The sequence below is a fragment of the Nematostella vectensis genome, chromosome 13 (assembly GCF_932526225.1).
Source record: "Nematostella vectensis chromosome 13, jaNemVect1.1, whole genome shotgun sequence".
NCBI classification, from domain to species: Eukaryota; Metazoa; Cnidaria; class Anthozoa; order Actiniaria; family Edwardsiidae; genus Nematostella; species Nematostella vectensis.
Window position 1 is genome coordinate 544,999 of NC_064046.1, and position 22,401 is coordinate 567,399.

A 22,401-nucleotide genomic window follows, 5' to 3' on the forward strand; every position below is an offset into this window, starting at 1 on the left:
GAAAAGTCACTTTGCTTGAAAAACATAAATGTCTGAGGGACGGGAGGTACTGTCCATGTACCTGCTTGACTTTGCTGACGCGACAAATCCAATTCAGCGTTGTATTGTGACCTACCAAGAAACACTGGATCAGTTATTAGCCGTCTATCCGGCCATTATACTTCCCCATTTTGAAATCCTGGATCTTACCCTACTACTTCTCTTATCCCCCCCTGTTACCTTTCCTATTACGCGATCTCTTTCCCTCCCTCTTCTCTTCCCTCTACCCGTCCACTTACCTCTTTGCTACCCGTTCCTTTTTCCCTACCCTTCCTTTTCCCCTACCCTTCCTTTTCCCCTACCCTTTCTTTTCCCCTACCCTTCCTTTTCCCCTACCCTTTCTTTTCCCCTACCCTTCCTTTTCCACTACCCTTCCTTTTCCCCTACCCTTCCTTTTCCACTACCCTTCCTTTTCCCCTACCCTTCCTTTTCCCCTACCCTTTCTTTTCCCCTACCCTTCCTTTTTCCCTACCCTTCCTTTTCCCCTACCCTTCCTTTTCCACTACCCTTCCTTTTCCCCTACCCTTCCTTTTCCACTACCCTTTCTTTTCCCCTACCCTTCCTTTTCCCCTACCCTTTCTTTTCCCCTACCCTTCCTTTTTCCCTACCCTTCCTTTTCCCCTACCCTTCCTTTTCCCCTACCCTTCCTTTTCCCCTACCCTTCCTTTTCCACTTCCCCTTCCTTTTCCCCTACCCTTCCTTTTCCCCTACCCTTCCTTTTCCCCTACCCTTCCTTTTCCCCTAACCTTTCTTTTCCCCTACCCTTCCTTTTCTCCTTATCGCCATTCTAATTGTCGATCTACTCCTGTTGCTTGGCAGGGTGGCTATTCGTGGAGTCATCACCCTTATGCCCTTACTCGGATTGACCTGGATGTTTGGCATCCTGTGTGTCAATACCGACACCGTAGCATTCCAGTACCTCTTCGCCATCCTCAATACCTTACAGGTACGTTATTGCGTCATTACAGGCGTGTCAACTTCGACGTTATCGTACGATTTTTAAAAAAAATTTCCTGATCATTCTTTGCACCACGGTATACCTGTGGTACCTGGGCCTAGTCCCGCGCGTTCGTCCTCTCCACTTTCAGTCTTGCATTGTATGGTTGTTGATGTAATCAACCCTACATGTTTATTTTGTTTCGTTTCATTTGTTATTTGTCCTGCTTCGACGCAAACACCTCTGTAGCTCCCTTGTTTCCGGATAAGCTTGCTATCAGCAATTAAAAGAAACAGCACCGAAAACCCTCCAAAACGCTGATTTAAGGTTGTATTTATGTGTTCCAGGGTGTGTTCGTCTTTGGATTCCACTGCGTCGGAAACAGTCAGGTGATGATGATGATGATGATGATGATGATGATGATGGTGGTGATGATGATGCGGATAATGTTGATGTGTGCAGTTTGTTGATGGTGCGGATGAAGATGACGATGTAAATAATCATGAATACGATGATGGTTATTTTTTTGATGATGATTCATATGTTTTGTTGATATGGTTGTTGATTATAGTGATAGTGATCATAACGACTATCCATTTTTAGGTTCGTTCGTCTCTGAAAAAGTACGTCTCCCGCAAATGGCAAGTCTTCAGCGTGCTGAGATCGGTGAGTAAAATAACCGAACCACTTTGCTACGATAAATATCTGATAGCCCGGCTAGTATGTATTATCTTCAAATGTTCTTATAACACAATTTTTAAAGTTTTGAATTAAAATGTTTTGTCGTTTTGACCTCTGACACGAAATGCGCTTGAACTCAAACGTGAAAAGAGCTGATTTTTAGAGCATATTGTCGGCGGCTTTGATTTTTTTCCATCCCTTACCCGGCATGGGGGCAACCAATACATAATAAATAATTATCAATTGAACAATCAATAATGGATAGATTTGCCCATACTTGAATAAAGCCAATTAACAACCACATTGTTTAAATATACCAATCACGTTTTCTAAAATAAACCAATCACGTTGTCTAAAATTAACCAATTGACCAATTACATTGTCTAAAATGAGCCTGTCCCCTTTAGCGCCCTCCTCGTAGTCGCAGCACCGGTCGCACCACGCGCGGGCAAGAGACACTCGGCGAGGTAAAAAATGGTACGACTGCTGACCTATAAACGGCAGGCTCAACAGTTTACTCGATTTAAATGATAAAAGTTTAGACGTTATAATTTTGTAAAATTGTAAATAATATGATTTTGTGTAGATTAAAGAGGCCATTTAAACCTTCTCATGATAATGACAGCCATTTACAACGCCAGCGAAAGTAATCATTTGTATACACCTTTTTCACAAAAGGTTGTCAGTGCAAATGGCGATTGGTAAATGGCTTATGGGTACGTATTACTTGTAAAAAATAAAGTACAGCAATGTCAGTGCCAAATATTGGTAACCTTTAATGGGTAATTGTTTTGGTTTATCCATATTCTTCGAGACGCATGGTTACTTTCGGTCGTAGAACTACCAATCGCCATTTGCCATTTGCACTGACAACCTTTATTGAAATAGGTGTATACTGTATAGAAGAGAAAGTCTTGTAAAGAGCCTCTCTGGATTTGGATAATTCTTATCGATGGAATTACAACAATAAAATGCAATCTGTATTCATCTATAAGATGCGGGTTGTGTGCGTTCTACTGATAGAGGTTCCTGTTTTTTTTTTCTTTTTCAAGCAAACTTGGAGTAGGTAGGGGGGGTAGGTAGAGGGGAGTAGGTAGGGGGAGTAGGTAGGGGGAGTAGGTAGGGGGGAGTAGGTAGGGGGAGTAGGAAGGGAGGAGTAGGTAGGGGTGAGTAGGTAGGGGTGAGTAGGTAGGGGGGAGTAGGTAGGGGTGAGTAGGTAGGGGTGAGTAGGTAGGGGTGAGTAGGTAGGGTGTGGTAGGTAGGGGTGAGTAGGTAGGGGTGAGTAGGTAGGGGGGAGTAGGTAAGGGAGTAGGTAGGGGTGAGTACGTAGGGGTGAGTACGTAGGGGGGAGTAGGTAGGGGTGAGTAGGTAGGGGTGAGTAGGTAGGGGGAGTAGGTAGGGGTGAGTAGTTAGGGGTGAGTAGGTAGGGGTGAGTAGGTAGGGGCAAGTAGGTAGGGGTGAGTAGGTAGGGGTGAGTAGGTAGGGGGGAGTAGGTAGGGGTGAGTAGGTAGGGGGGCTGTAGCCGCGAAAAGGAGGGTGGTGGGCAGAGCCAAAAAATGGCAAGTTTTCCCAAAATAAGGTCTGGTAAACTTCGGTAAGCTTGAATTTTTCCATAGAGGTTCCTTATGTCATGTTAACCACCATATCAAAAAGCGTTTTTCTCTAATGGATTCGTCCTCGAGATATGAGGCTTTAAGTGCAATTTTCAAATGTTCAAAGTATAAATTCTCCTCGTTTGTAGGGAGAAATCGGGCTCTGATCAGAAATTAAGCCAACTTTGCTCGCTAATATCTAAATTTTATATCTCCTAAATTTCTTTAAAATTTTGAAATAAACTTTTGGTCAGAGGAACTTCTTGTATGCGGAATCTTAAGCTTATATATTAATAATTGGAAAATTTCATTTTTTGCTCTGTCGGGGTGGTGTCGCACTATAAAGGAGACAAAAAGTCACTTTCGCCAGACTCTCCTAGACCCTGTCCTTACCTTTGCAATAAACTATAGAAGAGCGATAGCTACGCTGCGATAGCTATAGCTGCGGTGAATAAAGAGCGCAGCGTATAGATTTAAAGAAATAAAAACTTTAAACATATAATGTTTATTGAGTACGTTTTGAGTTGTAAAAAAGAAAGAATGTTGATGATATCAAAATTTGCGACGCTTAAATGACTATTGGTATTTGATAACCCTTTCAACTCCGACAAGGCATGGAAACCGAAGAAAAGTAATGGATACGGTATTTACAGTTTTACTTAGCAAAATTATATACGAAATCTACAAGCAAATAAAGGCGTCTTATTTTGACCAAAATTTTTTTAATTGAAGGATGGATTTAAATTCACCGTGATTCCAGCAGATTTAATCAACTACTGGGATGAACATCCATTTGCATATGGTTTCATAGCCTACGAAACCACGCGTCACGCAAGGCGGATCTACGTGCTTTAAAGCCGCATTCTCACCAGTTTACTTCCGGAGGTCCGACGGAAACCTCAACCGTTAAAAGACAAAAGAATCTATTAAAATCCGAGATATTAAACAGGCCATCCGCTCTAAATTATCAATCACATCCTCAAAGAAACTTCCAATAAACACACTGCTTTCAATATTTTGAAATATTTTTCGCGTTTTCCGTGGTGATAATGCGGCTTTAAGAATAAAATTAAACGTTTGCCGGTTTCTCCGAGCTGCGATTTGTCCAACTTCCGGCTTAAATCGTGACGGCGATCTATATGCGCCTGCGCATACGGCTATGTCTCTTATCTGTTGCTTTTTGCCGTCGTCTGTTGTCTGTTGCTTTCCTCGAGTTCAACACCGTCGTTTTCGACTGCGTAATCATTAATATAATCCGACTTTTTTAGAGCGGAAGTGACGTTATAGCTTCCCGCCCTTCTGTGGCTGTTGCTGTACTTCCGGTAGCGTTCGTACACTGCTTTGCATAAGCCGCATTCTGATGCGATCGATCTGAGCGTTCTTTTATTAAAGCATTTGTAAAAGCCTTTCTTGAAGACCGGAAAGAATAAGCACATTATAGGGAGTATCGTCACGAAGCAGTAGAGCACGCTCGCCCAGTCAGGGTAAGGTTTGCTGGTCGTCTGGCCCTACAAAGGGAGCATTCGTATTTAACTTCATGGTATTGAAATGCTTCACGGTTCATGTTTGATCATGCCGTGATTCCCATGGGCCATTTTAAAGGCCGAAGCTTTATGATTTTTCTAATAAATAAAGCGGATAACATATGGAACCATAGAATGTGCGGTTCTTGAGTAGCATATATACAGACCTCCGTAGATCCCACACCAGAAGCCAGGAATCATGCAACTCTTCAGCCTTTTGTAATTCCGCTAAAGGCTTATTGTTGACCGACGGACTGGACTGGACGGCCTGAACGGATTGGACTAGACTGGTTAGCAGCCTGAGGTTTCTAGCTCTCGTTTAATCATGTCTACTGGCAGTGTGTTTTCTGTTTATTATGGACGTGGCTTATTAAGCTATATACCTTGCCATTTATCTCGTTCTTATTAAGTCCTGCAAGTCCGCTCGTGTTAAATCACCGCTTTTCGCATCAGTGTGAACGTGGCCTCGGTACGTGCCTTGCCTTATCCCATGCCTTGTAATTTCTCTGAATAACATTTTTTTATCCAGTGTAAACATGGCTTAACTACTCACTTTGTCTTTATTCCACGCCTTATATGTTCTCTCATGTTGAATCACCTTTTTCGCGCATAGTGTAAACATGGCTTAACCACTCACCTTGTCTTTATCCCACTCCTTGTAAGTTCTCTCGTGCTGAATCACCTTTTTCGCGTTTAGTGTAAACATGGCTTAGCTACTCACCTTGTCTTTATCCCACGCCTTGTAAGTTCTCTCGTGCTGAATCACCTTATTCGCGTATAGTGTAACAATGGCTTAACCAATCACCTTGTCTTCATCCCACGCCTTGTAAGTTCTCTCGTGCTGAATCACCTTATTCGCGTCTAGTGTAAACATGGCTTAACTACTCACCTTGTCTTTATCCCACGCCTTGTAAGTTCTCTCGTGCTGAATCACCTTATTCGCGTTTAGTGTAAACATGGCTTAACTACTCACCTTGTCTTTATCCCACGCCTTGTAAGTTCTCTCGTGCTGAATCACCTTATTCGCGTCTAGTGTAAACATGGCTTAACTACTCACCTTGTCTTTATCCCACGCCTTGTAAGTTCTCTCGTGCTGAATCACCTTATTCGCGTCTAGTGTAAACATGGCTTAACTACTCACCTTGTCTTTATCCCACGCCTTGTAAGTTCTCTCGTGCTGAATCATATCTATCATGCCTCCTACTATCACACCCAGGATTATGATGGGAGATATGAACTTCCAGCATAGCTTCCACTTCCAACCTGGCGCACTTCCCGTTAGAAGCTCAATATCTTTAGAAAACCTGCGGAGACGAAAATTAGGGTTCACTTAAAACACGAAAGCGCACTAAACAAGGGGTCGGACCGCCCACAATTGACACCTTTTAAATTTAAACCCGAAATAAAAATGGCCGTTTGTAGGATCTCGACGCAGGAAGATGAATTAGCCATACATGAAGTAAAGCCCAGGTCAGGGTTCCTAAAAAGTCGATTAGCGCAAGGCCCCCGGATTAGTTCTGTTCCCGAAACGCTGGTTAACGCTAACTCTGGGTTAGTTTGAAGGTAACCCTGCTCGCGAGATGGGTTAATTCGTCAACCTACGGTTTAGTTGGCGTAACACAGGCCTCCCAAACTTTGTAGTAGAACTAAAGTTTCATAAAATGAAGTTGCCGACAAAAAAGACGAAACACAGAAACATTGTTGGGATCAAATGTCCTAACATTTCGCTTTGTTATGCGACCTTCCACTGGGCAAAAATATAAATTTACAAGGCTTTACATGGTTTCTTAAATGTTTCTTAATTCGTTGCGATGCTGACTCGAAAATTGTGCTGGGACAGACAGAAAGTTACATGAAATTTATACTTGAAATGAATCTGTCTCGCCAGTGACACACACCAATTCGAATCCTGCAAATTACATTTTTGGCAATGAAATGGAAGTAATTACAGGCGATGTAGAGGTGTTTCGGGGCTTCTCTGCGAAAATAAAACCACCAAAGATAAATTTGAGTTGCTCTCTATTGATCTGCTGGGTATCCTGTGTGAATTTTACTCGTCAAACCAGTTTCTCACTCACTTCATCCGAGGTTAGTAAATCGGGGGATTACTTGGCTTTCGGGAACGGTGAGTCGTAGGCTAGCTAACCTACGATTAGCGGGATTAGGCGCTGATCTAGGTTTAAGTTAAAGCCGCAATGTCACCAGTTTACTTCCGGAGGTCCGACGGAAACCTTTACCGTCAAAAGACAAAAGAATCTATTAAAATCCGAGATATTAAACAGGCCATCCGCTCTAAATTATCAATCACATCCTCAAAGAAACTTCCAATAAACACTGCTTTCAATATTTTGAAATATTTTTAGCGTTTTCCGTTAAAAATAATCGGAGATTGTTACGTAATCGACCGGAAATAAACTGGTGACAATGCGGCTTTAATTGGCCTGTCAGGAACCGGTCCCAGTGCATTTGTGATACTCACTTATCTAAGCCATACACGTAGCAAAGCCCGATGCATTCACAGAAGCCAATCACCAGAAGAGGGAAACCGCTGGCCGAGTCGATGATTTCCAGGAGATAGATTCCCATCGACTGTACGAAGAGTATGTTCGCCATGCAGAACACGATACATACAATACCTAGAATAATAATGAAGACAATAAAGGAACAAGTTAACGATACACACAACACTTAGAATAATAATGAAGAGAATAAAGGAACAAGTAACGATACACACAACACTTAGAATAATAGTGGAGAGAATAAAGGAACAACGAACACACAACACCTAGACAGGATAAGTGAATAATAACACCTCAAACAATGGACAGAAAAAGTGAACAAAGTTCAAGAAACACACAACACCTAAAAAAACAGGACAATGTAAGTGAACAAGTTGACGGCAAGCAAGATTTTCTAATAGGTTACTTGGTCCCATTACAAAACTCGTGCAACATTGTCAACATTACTAGAGCATATGGCCGAAAGACCACGAAAATGTTGGGAGATGGTATTGTTTTTGCAAGAATGTCGATGAGCCAATCCTTTCTTATTGATTACATTGGAAAATACGAGTGTTGATTTAGAATAAAAATAGCTAACCACGATTTAAGCCTGATGCTTTGTTTACAGTATTCGATTGAGAGTATCTGGGTAGCTTGTTTGGCAATATACATACTTTGTTTGAATCTGTTTTGCGCAGAATCGTAAAACTTGATTATGGCCTTAAGCAACGACGACGGGAACGTGGACGACGACAATGGAGAAACAATGGAATTTGATTCTGAATTCCAAACTACAACGTGAAAAGTGTGTTTATGTTGGGCATTCGAAATTCGCGCCTTGCGTTCCCTAGAGGTTCACTCATGCTTATATATTTAGCTAATTACATTTGTCTTTCACTTGACCTTACCAGTTTGCATAACGCGTCGTTTTTTCCGGGGTTGTTTTTTCCCAGTTTTCTGCTAGTTGATACTTGAACATGTTTTATATTTTTACATTAAACTTATAATATAGTTTCCAATAAACTGGTACGCATCACTCTCACACCTTGTGTGTTGTTTATGTAGAATATTTTCTGTGCGAAGGTTCGCTGAGACTTAGCACAGAATTCCCAATTTCAGGGTCAATTGAGGGCAACAACGTTTGCCCTGTAAACTCCTTTAAGTACGTTCGCTAATGTAAAAGTGATGTCTTTAGTATATTTTTATCTGTCTCTGGCTATATTGTCTATTGCAATTAAATTGAAATTAATCGCCAAGCGCGAACGCATCTTTTTCGATTTCGTTGTCCTAGTCGTCGTCGTGAGTTGCTTAAGGTACCTACTATTACTTACCACAAACGGCTGGCCTGCTGAGCCTTTTGGGTACAAGATGGAACTCCATGACGGCGTCTACCAATACGTGCACCATTCCTGGGACGCTAGACGTGCCGAGAAGGAAGATGAGGAGGAAGAACAGAGCCGCCCACACAACCGTGGAGTCGATCATCTCAGCGAACGCCTGACTCATGCCGACGAACACGAGAGACATGCCTTCTGGGAGCTTTAGAGGAATAATAGAACAATAGAACGTGTTAGTGTGACTTATTACTGTACACGGTCTGGGCGAAGGCTTTACGTATCCAGACAAACACGAGAGACATGGCCTCCGGAAGCTTTAAGAAAATAAGAGAAAGCAATCTACGATAGGAATAAGTTTAACAATCTCGAAGGCTTGACGTATTCCAATAATACTAATGCCCGCCAGAAGGTTTTGAGAATTTACGATTGTCATGTTCATGTCGGGTGGAATTGTGTCATCCGAGAATGCTTAACACTCAAGCCAACAACAATGATATGAGAAAATTGCCTTTAGGAAAAAGTGGATTTCTTTAGAAATTGAAATTATTTAAATCTAGATATTCATCCCATTCCTATTCTTGGAACTTTTTAAGAATTCATCCCATTCCCTATTCTTGGAATTTTTCTAAGAAGAATCATTCTAATAATACGAGTAATGCTAATAATACTAGACTCTCACCTGTCCAAGAAAATACTCCCTGCTGCAGTTTTGGGTTCCCTCCGCCAGAGCCTGCACGGTAGAATTACCCTGAATATTGGAAGCGAACATGAAAGAGGCAATTTCCCGCGTGCTGTTGGATGTGAGGGCCTCGTTGCATGTGGACATTTTGTAGTGGGCACGATACCCAAAGAATGAGAACATGATAATGCTTGCCCATATGGATGTGCCAGAGTTTGCAAGGGAGCACACAATAGCGTCGCTGAACAAGTTGTTGTCGTGATTGTTGCCGCTGGAGAAGAGAATGTTACTTCCGTAACCTATCCCCATTGAGTAGAAGATTTGGCCTGCCGCGTCCAGCCAGACATCGATACTTTTTAAAGTGTCCAGCTGAAATGAGAATCGCTTTTAGATGAGCTATAGAACAGATCTATTAGACCAGTAAATACATTTGATAATTTCTAGAAAATAAGGCTACCAATGGTTCTGCTACACTGGTAATCAGACTAGTTATTAGGGACCTTTATCAAGGACGACGGCTAGGGTAACGAGATCAAAAGAGATGCGTTCGCGTTTGACCATCAATTCCAATTTAACTGCAATAAAATCAGCAAAACAATATAGCCAGAGACGGATGAAAATAAACTAAGGACATCACTTCTACAGTAGCGAATGTAGTTAGAGGAGTTTACAGTGCAAACGTGCGCGTCCTCAAATGACCGTGGAACTCGGAGTTTTCACGTCATGATTTGGTGGTAAACGGCTGAAATTTATCAGACAACGCATTTCACATGCATGCAGCTGTTCAATCCTGAATCAAATTCCATTGTTTTCTGCCCTCGTCTTCCACATTGCCGTCGTCTTTGCTTAAGGTCCCTATTATTAGACAGGTACTCTAAAGAAGATTTTGGATCTAAAGGATCGGATTTGAAAATGGTTCAAGGGGAACCTTCTAATATTCAACAAGTATAACGTAAATGTACTGGTAGTGTGGATATTTAAACCAATTTATTTCATGCTCTTCATAAAGAATACGAGGTAAGTTTTTATGCTTATGGGGATAGCGTAATCGCATACCCCATACTTGACGTTTTATCTGCTACCATTTCTGCTAAGAAATCACAAGTCTTTAACAAGTACTTACCCTATCGAAGCTGAATAACAACGACAAACCATACGTCCAGCCTTTCAGATCAACAGCGAAGAAAAAGAATATGACAAACTCTACGACGATTAGCACAAGAATCAGCCACATTAGCTAAAAAAATGAAAAAAGGGAAAAATAAAGTAAGTGGTGGCGTTGGTGTTGGTGGTGGCGAGCAAGAAAATCTACTCCAGCTGCAAAACCGGACAACTACAATAGTATAAGAAATCGTTTCGATTAATGATGATGATTATTATTTTAATGATGATCATGGTTATGCTGAGAAGAATCGTCAAAACGGCTAATAGAAATAATTTATATAGAAAAGATTATTTTGATGATGACGACGATGATTATAAAATTGACGATAACGACGAATGGTGGAGGTGAAAAAGAAATAGATAATGACACATTATCTTGACCAATTGCCACGTGACTAATACTACCACGTGTTACCTTAGATGAACGGCGTATTCCTCTCATGCTTAGCAACCAGGCGGATGTCCAGGCCATGAACACAAAGAGGTACATAAACATATTCACACCTGGTAAAAAAAGGCTATATTGATGGTGCAGTTCGGGTTCTCCGGTTTTCCTTTCTTTTTTTTGTCCGGTTTTCCTCCCGCCACAAAAGAAAACAAAAACTATTTCGATCTTAGCTGTGATCCGTGATCAGCCATGAGTCGTACGGCGGCTGCCTGAGGCGCCTTCTATGCCTTCTCGTACCCACGTTGTATCTACGCTCTCGTAACTTAGCATACCAGCTTTATTATAAATTATTATGATTATAATTTATTAATGATCTATTAAATTTATTAATAAGAAAATGCAATCAGAAATGTCTTCAGAAAACCTGAAATTTTTTTATGATCTATTAAATTTATTAAAAAGAAAATGCAAGCGGAAATGTCTTCAGAGACCTTGCCCAAAAGCTTTACAAGTTATTTAATCATCAATCTTTACTGGACACTGCTTAATGCTACTACTGATGACGTGGATATCTTTACGAGAGAAAAGGGAACTAAAAAGACGTTGCGGAGAATTCTGTTGAATATAGAGAAGTTTAACTGTAAACTATTTTTCTTACCGCTAGAGGAGTTTATGTCATCGGAGATATTCAGCGACTTCCGGTACCAAAAGTACTTCTCTGCTCCCGCCTTTGCACATTCTGTTTCGACGATCTGCGACGTTTGGTTTCCTTGAACGCTTGAGGTGATCCCACATGGCTCCCATATCAAAGTCCCTCTTAACGACTGCACAAAGTAGTACAGGCACCACGTGACCAGGACGTTGTAATAAAAAAGGACGATGGTGTTTTCGATGATAGCGGCCAAGCCTAATCCGGACAGGTTCGGTTTAAGGTCACCCCATGCTTGCACCAAGGATTTTTTTCCGAATCGCTGTCCCACGGCCATTTCAAGGCAGAGAAGAGGAGTTCCTTCAAGCATGAGCATCAGGATGTATGGAATGAAAAACGCGACTGGGATGAAAGAAAAGGAGACGAGTATGCAATGGGGTTTATTTAGAATATCGATTTTGTTTGCCAATTTTTTTTTTTTTTTGCTTTTGTTGAGCGTTTTTTTTTTGTGCCGTTCAATTACCAATTGACCATACCATGAATATCATCACCTCTTTCACCATCATCAATACCACCACCGTTCATCCTCGCAACCATCAACAACATCATCAACATGGTCACTACCACCACTATCGCAAGGACCACTACTATTATCATCATCATCATTATCATCATCATTATTAACACCACCACTATCAGCAGCAACTACCATTACAAGAGCCACTACTTTTGTCATCATTATCAGCATCATTTTCATTATCATTTTTACATAAACCTTTTATCCTTACCATTTTATTATTATCATTTTCATAATTATCATTTCATTATTATCATTTTCAAAATGATCATTTTCAAAATTACCATTTCATCATTATCGTTTTCATAATTAGCATTTCATTATCATTTTCAAAATTATCATTTCATAATTATAATTTCATCATTATCAATTTTATCATTCTAAAATTATCATAATAATTGTCATTATAATCAGGCGCGTTCTCAGGATTGGCAGAGGAGAGGGGGGGAAGGGGGGCTACAGAGTCGTAGCTATTATATGGAAAATGCATGGAATTTGAAGATTATTTGATGAGAAATGTCCCACCCTTTTGCGCCAGGGGGGGGGGGGGGGTGCGCGCATCCTGCGCACCCCCTGTGTACGCGCCTGATAATCATATCAACTTCTTTCTGATGGCTCTAAGACTCACCTCCCCCGTGTTTGTGACATAACTGAGAAAACCTCACCACATTACCGACCCCAAGCATATAAGACATCATAACGCCAAAATAGTCCAGCTTCCGTTTATAAGGGGGATCTCTGTTCAAGAGCATTCCAGGGGAGAGCAAGCTCTTCGTGCGAGCTCTATTCTGCATGTGTTGTATCTTGATCAAGTCCGCGTAGTTCGTTTCATGGTGGTTTCTCCGTGGGTGCGCTATTTTCCCCTTAATTAGTGGTGCGCCTTTTCTGTCGGAGTTGTTATTTGAATGAGATGCTTCGATAGTTAGGTCAGTAGATGTCGCTGAGAATCCACCGTTTATTTCTCCGTTTGCTATAATTCCATTATGCTGAGTTCTGCCGTGCCGAATGTCACTATTTTGCAACTCGCTCGTGCCTCTAGGACCACTGTGCTCTTTCGCTGAAGTACTGCAAAGTCCATTCCCAGAAATTCCTAGTTTGTGTGGTATTCCTAATTCATGGTTCTCGCGCTGCAAAGTTTTGTTGTGGTTACACATTCCACTCGAAGTTCCATTTGTGTTGCTATTTGCTCCACCGTTTTTGCATTTTTTGCTATTCATCCCATCACTGACACCATTCTGATTTAGCTGGCTTTGACAAGACGTCCTTGATTCACCCTGGTTCTCCTTGTTTTGTCGTATGTAAGCAGCGACGACTGGGTCGCTCATATAAGGCAGCGAATTGACTCCACCTGTACCGAGATCTCTGTCTGTGATCTTTCCACTCTCAGAAGAACTCATCTCGGCTTATTTATCTACAGGAAGTAAAGCAATATCTCTTTTTTTTTTCTCAGCTTCCAAATGTCGAATCTAGGAATAACAATTTGACGCGTGTATCATTTTCTAGATGATGTGCTTAAGTATTCCATTACTTGGTACATTTGAAACTGAAATTCGTATGGCTTTGTTTGTTTTATAAGTTGGGACTTTCAAGCATTGATTATTAATTTTGTTTTTGTCGGGAATCGAAGAAAAAGTGATATCTTCTTGGAGGAAATCGACAATAAAAGATTATCCTTTAAGACATCTTTCTAGAGCTTTATGAGATTGAATTTAGAAAGGATTTAGGAAATAATCCAATATACGATTGTGCCCTCAAGCTATGACCATATACAAAAGGAAATGAAGATTAATACTTGAATATTGATCAATAAGGAAGGGGAAACCACTTCCATGATAATGTATTTTTTTAACTTCGAGTATGCCTGTAAACTGATGCAAACCAAGTACTGGCACTTAGACATGAACCCATCTTATCTAGAACCCCAGACGTAAACAATTATTTTTAAATCAAAACTAGAAATCTCGAAAACGCGTTCTACTGCATCCGTCTAAACAGTAGCAAATGCTAAACTCCTATGTAAATAGCATTGTAAATAGCCTGTTGCAAGCTCATAGGATTCTAAGGCTTCAGCAGAATTATATAAACCTTACTTCTCATGAAATTATATAACTGCCCTTGCATGGTGATGCGAGAAACAATAAACGTTTAACACAAATATAAAATTGCCGTAGAATGATACGAATTAAAAATAGGTAAATATTCTTGTGTTTTTATATTCCCAATAATTATTTCTTTTTCTGTAGAATATTATAAGTATCTATCGCTTTCTCACATAGTACTGTATACAACCCACCTGAAATTCACATTATCAAATTCACAATCTTTAATTCCACACAGTTCAGCATTCGCCGCACCAAGCACGAAATTGCCAGAATACGATCTAAAATTGACTGTTTCTGAATATCCTATCATAATTGATAAAAAATTTAATTTGACGGACCGATATTTCTCCCACTGATATGTAATTTCGGTAGAAGCGGGATTCTTTTGTTTTAATTTCCAATTCATGTTTTTATTCGCTTGGAAAAGTGTTTTGTATCTGTGACGTTCTATAGAAAGCTTCGCAGAAAGGTAGACGCGTTTCTATTGACTTTGTTTTGAGTAACATCAATTATGGAGCAAACGATAATGGTTGCTGTGTTTTTTCGATTATTAAGACTATCATTAAAATTTACCTTTTTACATCAGAAATAGCTTGACAGGAAGGACCTTTACTGCTCGTGTCGTTTTGCACCGCCTTGAAAAAAATAGATATATAAAGCAGCACAAATATTAATGCTTTTAACTTCCTTTGCATTGGAAACGAGCGCTTCATCTCGGTCTCTACTAATAAGTCGCAGAATTAATTCAAAATCCGCTTTCACATGCTAATTGTACGTTTGGACTTTTTATTAAGGCTACACGTAATTTTTATTCTTAGTTGAGATCAAAACATAGTCTTTGAAGCTTGATGAAAATACCCTGGTAACCCGTTTTTAATACTTGTTTCCTTTGTATATTTAGCTGCTTTTTCTTATTTGTTCCTCTTTTGTTTGGATGTTAGAAAAGCTTTGCCCAACAGTCAACAAACAACTTCGACATTTCTTTTCTTTAAGACCCAATACTTTTTAGCTGTTTTTATTTATTTACTGTAAGAAGCTTAAATTAAAAGAAGACAAAATGTGCATCATATGACTTAGTTTTTTTGTGCATTGCTATGATAAAAATGTCTGCTTTCTATTGTAAAGCAAATTTAAAGACTTGTTGTTTCTTATAAATTTGCTTTTAAGCCTTAAGATTACTGATCCAAAGGTGAAATCTATGAAAAATTTATTTATTGATGTTTTTAATCCGAAGTTTGTAAATTTCCCCTCATTGTTGTCTTGAAAATCAAGGGTGGCAGGAGTAAATACTAATAGTGTCTTTATATTATTATTATTTGTAATATTAGTATTATTTTTCTATTTCCATCAGAATGATATTTTTTCTCGTTATTTTCTAAGTTTATCCTTCTCGATTCGAACGGTATCACGTGCAATTTTCCGTGCAGTATCTAGCCATGTTCATTTGAGCAGAAATCAACTTTCCCTTCTCTTATCACTTCAAGATTTCAACGAATGCTTTTTTTAAATGCATTTCACATTACTAACTACAATTAAATGGTGATGTCCACAGAAGACAAAAAATATATAATAAGGTAACATTAAGGATAATTTATCAGGCTTCTCACCTTTTTCAAATCGGCTAGAATTTGTTCGCCCTATACGCCGACGATTTGCTACGAATCATAAACAAGTCAGATCCCTTTTGGCACGAATACCGCATTGGCGTAAACGTCTCTGCCCTTTTTCCGATATAGAGTGTTTTCCCGGGTTGTCATGATGGACTCCCGCTGGCTCCCGGTTTGTTAATGCAAGAGATAATAAGAACTTCTAGCGAACGTAATTTGCTATTTTGCTGCAAATATCTTGGACCCCGATGTGGTCCAATTATCGAAAATGCTTAATAAATTCCGTTTCGTTCTGCTTTCACCTGCGCCATTCTCTACACAATTAAGGAGGACAAAAACAACCTTGTGCCGCTGGTAAAGCTGGGGACATGAATAGTAATATTCTAAATGATTTTAAAATCAGATTAAGATTCATCAACTTTACTTCCTTTAAAATATTAAACATCTTTTAATTTTATAAGGTCCAACAATATTTTGAAACCGTGTTTACTTTTAGGCCGTTGTAAACCCTATCTTGTTTAATATAAACATAATATAAACGCAGTAAATGGCCATGCTGTTGCGGCTACCCCGCCTATTGTGGCGAAGCTAATAAAAAAAATAAAAATAAATAAAATAAAAACAAATTAACAAAAACAGCAAATTTTGTCGCTGAAAGCGTTGCGGTTGTTGTTGACGCGACCAAGGTCCTGCGGCTGTTATTGTTGTTTTTAAAAGGTTCAATTATTTAGATACACCAATTTGAACAAAAAAAGACTTGCTCTATGATGAAATAACATGTTCCTCCTGAGCAATTTGTTGGATCTGCATTTTGTTAATTGTTGAGAAACCCATAAAGTTCCACTAAAGTCCTACTAATGTTTCGGCTCGACTAATGTTTCGGTCCGACTAATGTTTTGGATCGACTAACGTTTGGGCTCGACTAATGTTTGGGCTCGACTAATGTTTCGGTCCGACTAACGTTTGGGCTCGACTAATGTTTCGGCTCGACTAATGTTCCGGTCCGACTAATGTTTCGGCTCGACTAATGTTTCGGCTTGACTGAGTTTCGGCTCGAATTATGTTTTGGCTCAACTTATGTTTCGGCTCGACTTATGTTTCGGCTCGACCAAGAACAGGTTTGAGGTTTGAGTGCAACAGCGTCATCATTGTCAAAAAACTTGCTGGCTACTTTAATTCTACAAATACTCATTAAAAAGAACTCCAGTTTCAACTATTAAATCTTAAAAAAACTTGTTATAACTATTTAAAAGGTGTGAGTGGTTTTAGAAGGAAGCCACGCAGGATAATATTAATAACTATCTTTACTAAAAGAAATTAGAGTCTACATTAGCATGAAAAAAATGATCTCATCAAAAGATTCTGTGATTAAAGAGTCATCAGGTTGCTAAGAAAGTGTCTTTATTCCCGTTTCAATTCCTGAGTTGATTCTTAAACCCCTACTTGGACACCAAGGGGACGATCTTAAAGAATCTCGATCAGCAAGTTTGTTATTCTTGGAATATGAATATGCATCGGTTTATTTTCAAACTACGAACATTCTTACATTTGCAGTCCAATATTCTTGAATATTTGATATTTGATTGAAATATCTATCCGATGAAAAATGATGTTTTGCGTGATTTGGTAATTATGTTGAGCTAAGTTTTCGACTGATTCACACCGTGGGGATCGGTATTTGTTTAGAATTAATTGCTTTGTGACGTTTTTAGTTTAAAAGCTAAGACCATCGATACCTAGAAAAGCAAATTCTTTATGTATCTTAACCAGATTTGCACCATACGCATCAAAACCCCTGACCCGATTTAAACATCCGTTAATCACAATAAATTCCAAGTAAAGCCGTCACTAAGTTGAAAACTACACCGTGATTCGCCTCGGACTGAAGGTTTTTCTACCAAATATTAGTAGCAGCGAAAAGCAGGAAGACGAAGATTTGTTAAGTGATGAGTCTAGAAGGCTGACGTTATCTTCTTTTTCATTTACAAATGTATAATTATCAGTTTTAGATATGGGCTGTTCTCATTTTATTTTTAGCATTTTTTAAGGCCTTAGCAAGGGTGGAAAACTTCACTTCCCCCATTCGAGGGCTGCTCCAACTCTCGCCTGAAAGTGTATAAAAACATACTACATGAAGTATTCGAAAGAGAATTACACATATGATCAATAACAATGATAAGTTTGAATGTTAATATAAACACAATATGAAACTGCTTTTCAGAAGCATCACACTAGCAAAACACTATTTTGCTGCTATCTAAAAAAACATGCCCTTTAGAACATGCCCTTAGAATTTTGGGAAATGACGTTCTTATGAAAAGCAAAATGTTATAAAGAGTGTTCGCAAGAGCAAAACGACAGATATTGATTATATGTGGTAAGCTTTTAAATGTTGTGAATTTTGTGTACAATACTTTCTCGTCACGGATCACGCCATTAGCAAGCATAGCAAGTGCGAGTAATTGTTCATAAAAATTTCCCTCTCCGCTTTCTCGCCTACATTCACACTTCTTAGTTTATTTTTTTATTTTTTCAATCAGCGAGATATGGAGTGGCTTATGTTAGATTCAGAGATATTCGACACTAATGTCACAATAACAGAATGAGGAAGCTGATTGGCCCTACTTTAAATGAGCCGCTGTAAAAATACGTGATAAAATCCATTGAGAGAATAAAACTTTTGGTAAACGTGAATGTTTCACGGTTTCCCACTAGTTTAAAAGATTGTAAATGTACTTCATTTGTTAGCTCTTGCTCTTAAAATTAGCTCAAACCATGACAAACAAAGGAAGTATCCTTTCTGACAGGTTGTCAGGTTTATTGGAAGCGCTTACGAGAACAAAATGGGCGATTTGTAAAACGCCATTATTACTTTTATCCTATTTCTGAGACAGATCAGTTTGATTCTATATCAAAACGATTAAATTCTCGGTAAGGCTTCTTTAAGGGCAAAATGCCTAATTGTTAAAAGTGATTTTCAGTTTATAAGATTGTATCGTCAATTCCCGTAATTTGAACAGCTGAAAATAAGCCTAATTGGCTTCCGCTAGTAAAACGCAGAACGTGGAATGTATGTATTGCACTTTTTGCACCTTTTTTCTTACCGGATGGTTTGCTTGGGTCAGTGACACACTGTCCTTCACACTTTTTTAAAACTCGTCAACTCTACGAAACGCAACTCACTTTGCATGAAATGGTGGGTTAAAAATCGTTGGCTCGTGGCCATAGTCAAAACTCTCTCAGTGTTTTTATATATGTCATATCTAATTATCCCCATTCTATTATTCGAGCTGCTGGTACTTAATGAATATTAAACCATAGCATTAGTATTCATTTTTATTCAAGAGAGAATATTGTTTATCAAAAAAGGGGTTTTGACAGTATTTGGGACTATGATTTCTTGTCTTATTATTATTATTATTTTTTTGTATTTTATCTATTGTTGTCATCATGAAGGCGTGCTCCCAATTTAGTGAACTTTAGAAGCACACTAGCATACACACATTGGCACCAGTCGGGCCAAGACGGGACGCTAGCACAGTCTATTACCCGTGCAGTTCGGCAACCATGGACAGCTGTTTCGTCCTTATTAGGACTTCCCAATTTAGGACCGACAATTATTTATTTTCATTTTTCCAATGCAGTTCAGTGTAGGTGCGAAATGACAAAGCAAATTTCTATCGCATGATTATAGCCAGCTGCGTCTTCTGTTTATGCGCATGCGTCGATGGTTTTTTTCTTTAAAAATATCAAATGGTATTAGATAAACATGATACCTTTTTCTCAGTCTTTTACGTGGGAATATATCTAAATCTAGGTCTTCTTCTGAGTTTTATTTTTTGATAAGGAAAGAAAAATAACAACCATAATTTTTTAGATAGGTTTTTTGACATTCTCTTCTCTACAATCGATTCCCTGGAGACTGTGACAAACTAAAAAAAAGTTTGTTTAAAATAGACGGGATTTCAGATCCTAAAGGTCTCATCCTTCATACAAATTCGATCAAGCAAACTGATAGTTATAACATAAATGATTTGTATATAAATAATTAGTCGTGGATCTATATCCCATAGCTTTCTCCTCCCTTCAAGAATTTTAGCTTTGGACTTTGGAAACTATTCAGGTGTTATCTATAAACGCCTGATATAATAGTGACAAGGATAGAATTGCGACACACTTACCCCTTGTGGTATTTATGACTGACGTCGCGCCATTCCTCTAGTGTGAAATTTTGCGTGATGTCTTGTTAGGTTAGAGTACTAAAAAGGCTTTACGAAGAACTACCTCTAGCGATTATCCCAATCCCAATCAATTGGACAGGCAACAGATTTCTATGGAAACGTAATAACCCCGTTACAATGCTTGTATGATTTACATGATGCACGAACTTTGAATAAGAAAATGTTCGGTGCAATTTATGGAGGTGAAGCTCCATCGGCCTTATTTGTCTCTCTTATGATTAGTTTTGACGCGGACCTGAGATATAGCGTCCATCCGGTTTATAATTACAACTATTAGTTAGGTATTGGGCGCCTCTATTCTTGAATCTAAGTATTGAGTCTACAAATAAAAGCAGAACCCGCCCTGTGTCGCATACTTTTATAAACAACCCATAATGAAAATTCCTCTAGTACAACTGCTACAATTATTTTGTACAGACTAAATAGCAAATCGCAGTCTCTACTAGCCTAACGAAACTACTATACTACATTAATTCCTTCTCTTTTTTTCATAACAACTCAACCCAACCTTGCTATTGCTGCATTGCAATGATGACTCACTATTTTCTAGCCCTAAGGGTATTTTCAAATTGGACGGTGCATATAAACAAAAAAGAAGTATCGTAGCTTTAAAAAACATGGCTCCTAGTGGCCTCCAGCTGGGGAAGGTTCTTTCTCTAGCGGTATATGGCTGAAGTAGCACTTGTAATCCAACCATTTGAGCCACAAACTTCTAAATAAAAGAAAACAAAGAAACTTGAAGACTTTTTTTAAATTTTATTAAAGATGGCTTCAACCTTATTGGCTTGCTTCGTGTTGTAGTGTTTTCGAGATTTTGTACTCTTGCAAACCAGCGCCGCGTTAACTAACAATTGTGGCTAAATTTGTGGTCTACCCTCTATTGCGATGAGTAAAGGAATCGTTATAAATTATGGCTTGTTTAGTCGCTGTAGTTCGAATTAGTTTAAATTATTCATTGTATTTTTAAAACATTCCCTGTGTCGTTGTATTAGCGATCAATTCTATAGGAACCTTATGCAAATAAAACGGCAACGGCAGAAAACGATATAAAACTCAAAGAGCCAGACCAGTAACCAGGAACTAGAGAAGGGCTACGTGAGAAACCCTCTTGGGCTGCCAAGTAAACGTGTTACGTGAAAAAAATATCATACAGAGTGCAATGTCCCTATCTCTATCACTGTGTTTTTATAACAAAACGCCCAGTGAATGAAGGAGTCGCTAAGCTCTCTTATTGGTGCATACCGATGATAATACCCTTTGTGTAAGCCACAAAGCACTCCCCTTTTGTCCTTGGTTCCAACCCCCCTTTTAGCCAAAAGCTAGATCCACTTCTGCAGAAGTGTAACGCCCTCTGAAATGGACTCTGTTTGATACATTTCAGCTGTTTGTCGCCAAATCACAGCGGGGAATTCTGTTTTGAAAACCAGACATCCCCTATGTTAGAAATAAGGCTCTTGGCTTGTTTTTTGCTCTTTTGGGATTACAAAAACGAGTGAATTTTTATCGAAATTCATTGGGAATTGAGGGCTGAGCATAAGGCATTTTGTCTCCTTGCAGTCGTCGTCTTGGTGGCGTTTAGTAAGTACTAGGGACCTTTAGCTTATTTTGCATGCCTGCACTGCATCATGGGAGTCTTGGAAACACCTTGACAGACAGGCGGGCAATCTCCTCCCCCAGAATCATAACATTTTTTTATAAGTCTCTTTGCCCCGAAGCCAAACAAAACATTTCCAGGTCCAAGGAACCCAGAATAAGCCTGAAAACAATTTTTTAATAAGATTGGATAGCAAAGATGGCCCACATTGGAGAGTATGAGGCCATTCACTAAATAATTCCTTTCCACTTGGTGAAGCCCAGACAAGGAATTATCCCATTGAATCAACCTCAGCGTGCAAACATCCATAAGCACAGCATTAATTATGCCTAATAGACTTTATGATGTGCTAAGGCACTCTCAAGATGTGAAAAAGCAGTAATTTTTAAGCAAATTACAAGCAAAACTGTTGTAAGCAACAGGCTGTAGCAGTGCCGTCGCTACAAAGAAAAGGCACCGCAGTGCATTGTTGGAAACTTTAAGGTTTTTCTTACAATTTTGCTCAAAAGTACCCAGGAGTGGAAGGGTTAAGCAACGACGACGGCAACGTGGAAGACGGCATCAGATTTGATTCAGAATTCAATAGCAGCACATGAAAATGCGTTCTGTCTGATAAATTTCAGCCGATTTCCACCAAACCACGACGTTAAAAGTCCAGATTTCACGGTCAATTGAGGACGCGGACGTTTGCACCGTAAATTCCTAACTACGTCCGCTACTATTTTTATCTGTCCCTGACTATATTGTTTTGCTGATTTTATTACAATTAAATTGAATCGATTTTTAAACG

The 22,401-nt window shown here is 39.2% G+C and overlaps 2 protein-coding genes across 11 annotated transcripts in view; one reads left to right on the forward strand and one right to left on the reverse strand.

The window, feature by feature from the left end:
- The window catches only part of LOC5521478 (adhesion G protein-coupled receptor L4), a 30,379-nt gene extending 27,728 nt beyond the window's left edge, over window positions 1-2,651 (forward strand). The window contains exons 21-24 of one of the 2 annotated variants that reach the window (XM_001641212.3): window positions 859-985; window positions 1,324-1,365; window positions 1,580-1,642; window positions 2,065-2,651. In XM_001641212.3, coding sequence (XP_001641262.2) covers window positions 859-985; window positions 1,324-1,365; window positions 1,580-1,642; window positions 2,065-2,154 — 322 coding nt within the window. In that variant the 3' untranslated portion in view covers window positions 2,155-2,651. Of the gene's footprint in view, window positions 1-858; window positions 986-1,323; window positions 1,366-1,579; window positions 1,643-2,064 lie in introns of those variants that run through there. The other variant, XR_004291042.2, reaches the window with a different exon arrangement.
- Window positions 2,652-3,738: 1,087 nt separating this feature from the next.
- LOC5521479 (sodium- and chloride-dependent transporter XTRP3) lies at window positions 3,739-20,241 on the reverse strand. 9 transcript variants are annotated; one of them, XM_048721008.1, is made up of 12 exons: window positions 18,881-19,046; window positions 15,777-17,882; window positions 14,743-14,804; window positions 12,696-13,533; window positions 11,500-11,892; window positions 10,869-10,957; window positions 10,413-10,526; window positions 9,290-9,658; window positions 8,605-8,812; window positions 7,252-7,408; window positions 5,914-6,076; window positions 3,739-4,757 (listed from the first exon to the last, which is right to left on the reverse strand). In XM_048721008.1, exons 4-12 carry the CDS (start codon window positions 13,462-13,464, stop codon window positions 4,416-4,418), a joined length of 2,604 nt encoding a protein of 867 aa, XP_048576965.1. In that variant the 5' UTR covers window positions 13,465-13,533; window positions 14,743-14,804; window positions 15,777-17,882; window positions 18,881-19,046; the 3' UTR covers window positions 3,739-4,415. The 9 variants fall into 9 exon arrangements, with proteins under 9 accessions (XP_048576965.1, XP_032222666.2, XP_048576964.1 ...); XM_032366775.2 differs by having other exon boundaries at window positions 12,696-13,478; window positions 18,881-19,045; XM_048721007.1 differs by lacking the exons at window positions 15,777-17,882; window positions 18,881-19,046 and adding an exon at window positions 19,958-20,241 and having other exon boundaries at window positions 12,696-13,478.
- Window positions 20,242-22,401: the final 2,160 nt, after the last annotated feature.

What these genes read in the sequence shown, in the direction of transcription:
- LOC5521479 (XM_048721010.1), bottom strand. Translation starts at nt 13,464, where the DNA reads ATGAGTTCTTCTGAGAGTGGAAAGATCACAGACAGAGATCTCGGTACA. An exon ending in TGTTATTCAGCTTCGATAGG is followed by an intron (nt 9,659 to 10,412) that starts GTAAGTACTTGT and finishes TTCTCATTTCAG; the next exon opens with CTGGACACTTTAAAAAGTAT. An exon ending in CAGCAGGCCAGCCGTTTGTG is followed by an intron (nt 7,409 to 8,604) that starts GTAAGTAATAGT and finishes TTATTATTCTAG; the next exon opens with GTATTGTATGTATCGTGTTC.